Here is a 6257-nt window from a genome sequence, read left to right as displayed (position 1 = left end):
ATCGGACGGAACATGCTCCCCCCCGTTGATCGATACTATCGATCAACATATATGACGATAATGAATTAATTTCAAAGTCACGCATGTGTTGTGATACTACAACTATTGTCTACTCTTGTGTTACGCAATGCAAGCTATAATTATACCGTGAAGTTATGTATAGAAATATTCAGTCAAGAAGAATGGATATGTGTTATATACAATGGTGGATGTGTAAGCGCACGTGTTGTGTTTTAGCTCTTAATCCTAAATATATCTACAATATGTATAAATTATGGTACAATGATGAACTAAGTCGGCTCAATGGGTAACGGCGCCACGTTCTTTAGAGCGCGCTTATAAATTCCGTGTGGTGTTCGAATTGTGACCACGCGGATCACGCCATCCTCTCCAGGGTGTACAGCAACTATTCGTCCAAGCTTCCATTGAAGGGGTGGACAATTGTCGTCTCTAATTGTCACCAGAGTTCCTTCCTTAACTTTCGTGGCATCTTCAATGTGCCATTTGTTTCTGGTATGCAGCTCCTGTAAATATTCTGTCTGCCACCTTCTCCAGAAATGTTGTTTGATTTTCTGGATATGCTGCCAAAGTGACAGCTTGTTTGCTTGTGTATCGACAAAATTGTGCTCCGGTAAGCTTGCTAATGATTCACCTATGAGGAAGTGGTTGGGTGATAGTGCTAGGAAATCATTGGGATCAGAGGATATAGGTGTCAGAGGACGTGAATTGAGTATTGCTTCGATCTCAACGATTAGCGTGTAAAATTGTTCGTACGTGAACATGGTCTCACCTACTGATTTATGCAAATGTTTTTTAAATGATCTAACTGCAGCCTCCCAAAGGCCACCGAAATGTGGAGAACGTGGAGGGGAGAAATGCCACTCAACGTTTTCCTGCGTCAAGAATTGTTGAAATTTGTCTTTATAATCGTTCGATGTTAGGAATTCCCGAATTTGTACAATTTCATTTTTTGCGCCTACGAAATTAGTGCCATTATCCGAATAAATGTGACACGGTTTTCCTCTCCTCGCGATAAATCGTTTGAGAGCTCCTAGACACGATTCCGTTGTCAAATCAGTGGCTAATTCTAAATGTATTGCCTTTGTCGCAAAGCAAACGAAAACTGCGACGTAGCATTTCAATTTGCTTCTATTTCTGAACTTCTTTTCTTTGATAAGAAAGGGTCCGCAATAATCTACTCCTACGCTTTCAAACGGGCGTGTTTGTATGACCCTTTTTTTGGGTAAATTTCCCATTATGTATTGCGGTGTCCTGGGATTGTATTTGCAACATTGAATGCACTTATGTAGCAGCTGTTTGACAATACTCTTGCCAGCTATCGGCCAATATTGTTTCCTCACCATGTATAATGTGGCTTGTATCCCTGAATGGAGTTGTTTCAAGTGTACCTGTCTAATTATTAGTTCGGTAACGTGGTGTTTGTGTGGCAGTATTATGGGATACTTTTGCTCAAATCTGAGTAGGGCGTGTTTTAACCTGCTACCGACCCTAATAATCCCGTTATCGTCTATAAATGGGTTTAAATTGATTAGTTTGCTCTTTCTGTTGACACCCTTGCCGTTTTCTAAATTGTTTACTTCAGATGGAAATGTTTCTAATTGAACTAATCTGATTATTCGAAAGTGTGCATTTTGAATTTCCGATATTGACAATGGGCCTGTGCCCTTCCTGCTATTGCGTTTTATGTTATTATAGAAACGAAAAATGTGTGCTACAATTCTATTTAAATAATCGATGGATGAGTATCTTGTCAGTAGATCCACGTTTGGATGTGTAAATAGAGTTACGGGACGTCTTTTTTCTAAAATTTCTATTTCCTGCAACCTTCTAATTGGCCAGTGAGACTCGTCTAATGCTAACCAATGTGGACCAAACTTCCATATTGTATTTTGTATCAGCTGAGAAGGCAGCTGTCCTCGCGAGACAAAATCCGCAGGATTGTCTGCTGTTGCAATATGGAACCAATTATCCGAATGAACAGCCGTTTGAATTTCATTGACTCTATTCGCGACAAACGTTTTTAACAGATGCGGTGGTGTCCTTATCCAATGCAGTGTAATGGTGGAATCGGACCAAAATCTAATTTGTTTGAATTCTATCTGGTGAAATGCCCTCCTAACTTCTTTGTACAATTTCACAAGGAGCCCGGCCGCACAAAGTTCGAGACGCGGTAACGAGATTGTTTTCAACGGTGCAACCCTTGACTTTGCACATAATAAGTTTACCGCGTGTTGTCCGCGTTCATTGGTGGACCTAAGATAGATGCATGCCCCGTATGCGCTCTCGCTGGCATCACTAAAACCGTGAAGCTCCAGCTGTGTCGTGTCTTGTATAGTGGTTCGGCGCGGAACAGTGAAGCTGTTTAATAAACGTAGTTCGTTTTTTATCTCTAGCCACGATTCTTTTATTGTCTGGGGAACTAGTTCGTCCCAGTCAATTGCTGTTTTCCACAATTGCTGCATGATGATCTTGGCTTTGATAATTACCGGCCCGAGCAAACCGAGAGGGTCAAACAATTGCGCAATTTCTGATAGAAGCACTCTCTTGGTAATCGGAGGTTGTTCGGATGATAGTTGTTTTAAGATATATGTGATCTGGTCGCTTGCTGGATTCCAATAAACGCCTAGTGTCTTTTTTGTTTCTGACGGATCTAGGCACAGTGATTCTTGCTGATTCTGTATTTGCAAATCCGCAATCAATCTTGTGTCATTGGAGGTCCATTGTCCCAAATGGAAACCTCCTGCGCGAGCTAATGCAATACATTGTTCCTCGAGTTCTAACGCGGCTTCCAAACTATCTGTTCCTGTCAGTAGATCGTCAATATAAAAATCTCGCATAAATACTTCTGCAGCTACCGGGAATTTTTTTGCTTCATCCTTGGCCAATTGATTCAAGGAACGCGTGCTTAAAAATGGTGCAGGAGCGGTGCCGTATGTGACTGTGTTTAATATGTAAGTTTTGATCGATTCAGACATCGAATCCCGCCATAGAATCCTTTGATAATTTCTATCGTCCGGGTGCACTACAACTTGTCTAAACATTTTCTCTATATCTGCTGTAAGAACAAACTCATGCTGACGAAAGCGAATAAGAATGGAGAACAAAGTGTCTTGTATCGTAGGGCCAATTAACAAAGTGTCGTTCAATGATAGGCCCGAGCTACTTTTCGCTGAGGCGTCGAATACTACCCTAACCTTTGTGGTCGAACTGGATTCCTTTACAACCGCGTGGTGCGGCAAATAATACCCTACGTGTTCCTGGTCATCCTTTACTTCCGTCATGTGTCCTAATTCTAAATAGTCTCTCAAAAACTTTATGTATTGCGTCTTCAAATCTAAATTTAACTGAAGTCTACGCTCTAAACTATAAAATCGCCTTAAGGCCATTGCCTTTGAATTGCCGAGGTGCTCGCGTTTTTCATTGAATGGTAGCCTAACTACATATCTTCCTTGTTTGTTACGCGTTGTGTGTTGTAAGAAGTGAGTTTCGCACTCTCTCTCCTCTGCGGACAGGAAAGTCTTCTCGGGAATTTCTTCCATTGTCCAAAACCTACTGATTTGTGTATCAAGAGACATGGCTACATGACACACTCCACGTAATCTGCCTTGCTTAATTGTTTTCTGACTACCTACTTCGCCAGTGACTATCCATCCTACTTGCGTGTTTTGCAAAATGACCGAGGGTTTATCTAACTTGATTCGACCAGTTTCTAACAAATCGTAAAACAACGTATTACCCATGAGTGCATCTATCTCCCCTGGTTTGTGGAAATCGGGGTCTGCCAATTGTATGTGTCTCGGAATATAAAACTCTCTCAGGTTTACCTGCCTCAACGGCAGCATACCCGTAATCGACGGTAGTGCAATAAAAGTTACCTGAGTTTTGAATGGACTGGTTTGCGATTTTATGCTCGTTTTAACTAGGTATTTTGAGTTTGTATTCATTTCGCCTAAGCCGGAAAACGAAAGGTCTATGTTTTGTTTGTGCAATTGTAAACGTTCCGCGAGTCTGTGTGTGATAAAGTGTGTTTGCGAACCACTATCTAGCAAAACACGACACGTGTGCTCCTTATTATGCTTGTCTAAAATCGTAATTTGTGCTGTGCCTAGCAGAACTTCGGAATCATAAGAAGCGGTTAATGCGGTCTTGATCGTTTCCGCGGACGTTGATGGTGTCGAAACGTTCTGTCTGTTATCGTTCGTCACGTCTTGTGTCTCGGTCGAAAAATGAAGTAAGGTGTGATGCTTCCTATCACACTTACGGCAATTGCCTAATCGACAATTTGCAGCGATATGGTTGGGACGGAAACAATTCATACAAAGTTTTCCCCTTTTTACAGTGTCTAAACGATCGCGAACTGACAATTGAAGAAACTTCGTACATGCGTAAATTGGATGTTCCCCTTTACAAACTATACAAATTTGTTTCCGCTCGTTCGTCGACACGTACGAACGGGTGCGGACCTGAGGCTTGGATCGTACAGTATCTTGTACCGTACTCGATTTGTTTGTATTTAAAGTTTCCGTTCCAAAATCGTCTCCGCGGGCACGTTTGTTAATAAAATCTAATAATTGTGTGAATTTGGGAATATCTTCGTCCTCTAACGTACGTTCCCACGCGCGACGTGTATTTTTATCTAGCTTACTAGACACAATGTATATTAAAATTGTATCCCAATGCTCGGTGGGTTGCTTTGCGGCCTTCAACGCGTTCACGTGTACTTGTGTCTGCTCTGCTAATTGTCTAAGATTTATGGGCGTGTCTCGAGTGACCTCCGGAAGATCGAGTAAAAGTTTCAAATGCGCGTTAATGATTTTTCTTGGCTTGTTGCATCGTTTGCATAACAAATCCCAAGCCACCAAATAATTGCCTTCCGTCGCGTTTAACGAATCGATTACTGCGGTAGCCTCTCCACGAAGTGCATTTTTCAGAAGATGAAATTTCTGCACACCGATTAATTCATCGTTATCGTGAACTAAGGATTTAAACGTGTCATGAAAACTGTGCCACTCAATCGGATTACCATCGAAAGGCTTAATTTCTATTTTGCGCAAAAGTGAACTTGTTTGTCTGGTTGTATTTGGCGAATCTATTGCTCGGTTCACGGACACTGGTCTGTCGGCACCACGCAAGTTCTTCAACCGATCGCTAATTATTTCCGCGGCTCTATAATAATGTTCCTCAAACGTTTCCCATTCCGCCGTATGGTCAGTTTCTTCGTCGTTTACTTCTATCGCTGTTTGCACTTCCGAAAACGAATCGAACATTTGTTGTAATTTTGACTGACGTATCTCTAATGACGTAATAGAAGTTTCGCTCTGATCTTCCAGATATGATAGCAAACGCGTTAATTGAGCTTTAATACTAGCGCGCTGTTTTCTCAATGACTTAAGGTCAGCCGATTGCGACGAAGAAGTCATATTGTCGAGATCGAAACAATTGGATATGAAGGATAGAGATGGAAAGTGGATCGTTAGCACTCACCGACACGAAGTTTGCGATGATGCTATCTCTGGATACTGCTGTCTCTGGATACTGCTGTCTCTGGACACTGCTGTCCCTGGATACTGCTATCTCTGGATGCTGCTGTCTCTGGACACTGTTGTCCCTGGATACTGCTATCTCTGGATGCTGCTGCTGTCTCTGGACACTGTTGTCTCTGGACACTGCTGTCCCTGGATACTGCTATCTCTGGATGCTGCTGTCTCTGGACACTGTTGTCCCTGGATACTGCTATCTCTGGATGCTGCTGCTGTCTCTGGACACTGTTGTCCCTGGATACTGCTATCTCTGGATGCTGCTGTTTCTGGACACTGTTGTCCCTGGATACTGCTATCTCTGGATGCTGCTGCTGTCTCTGGACACTGTTGTCCCTGGATACTGCTATCTCTGGATGCTGCTGTTTCTGGACACTGTTGTCCCTGGATACTGCTATCTCTGGATGCTGCTGTTTCTGGACACTGCTGTCCCTGGATACTGCTATCTCTGGATGCTGCTGTTTCTGGACACTGCTGTCCCTGGATACTGCTGTCTCTGGATACAATCCAGTTTCCTTGTATGACGGTTGTTCACCGCCGTCGATCACCGTTGTCCAACTGCGAGCCACTGACCCGCTTGGATGCTGTCGTCCGTTCGGGAGCGTTGTAGGCTCGTCGGTTGCCGTGGAACTGCTTTCTGGATGAAGTTCCCCGATCAGCTTCCTCCAGCGATTCTCGTTCAAAGTCTCCCCAAATGGA

General features: G+C 43.0%; 1 protein-coding gene across 1 annotated transcript; it reads right to left on the bottom strand.

Moving 5' to 3' along the window:
- Nucleotides 1–290: 290 nt before the first annotated feature.
- Nucleotides 291–5441, bottom strand: LOC143364672 (uncharacterized). Its single transcript, XM_076804888.1, has one exon. The coding sequence runs from the start codon at nucleotides 5439–5441 to the stop codon at nucleotides 291–293; it is 5151 nt and encodes a 1716-aa protein (XP_076661003.1).
- Between the last annotated feature and the right edge of the window lie 816 nt (nucleotides 5442–6257).

The sequence above is a fragment of the Halictus rubicundus genome, unplaced genomic scaffold (assembly GCF_050948215.1).
Source record: "Halictus rubicundus isolate RS-2024b unplaced genomic scaffold, iyHalRubi1_principal scaffold0840, whole genome shotgun sequence".
NCBI classification, from domain to species: domain Eukaryota; kingdom Metazoa; phylum Arthropoda; class Insecta; order Hymenoptera; family Halictidae; genus Halictus; species Halictus rubicundus.
This window is presented reverse-complemented; position numbering and strand designations above follow the sequence as displayed.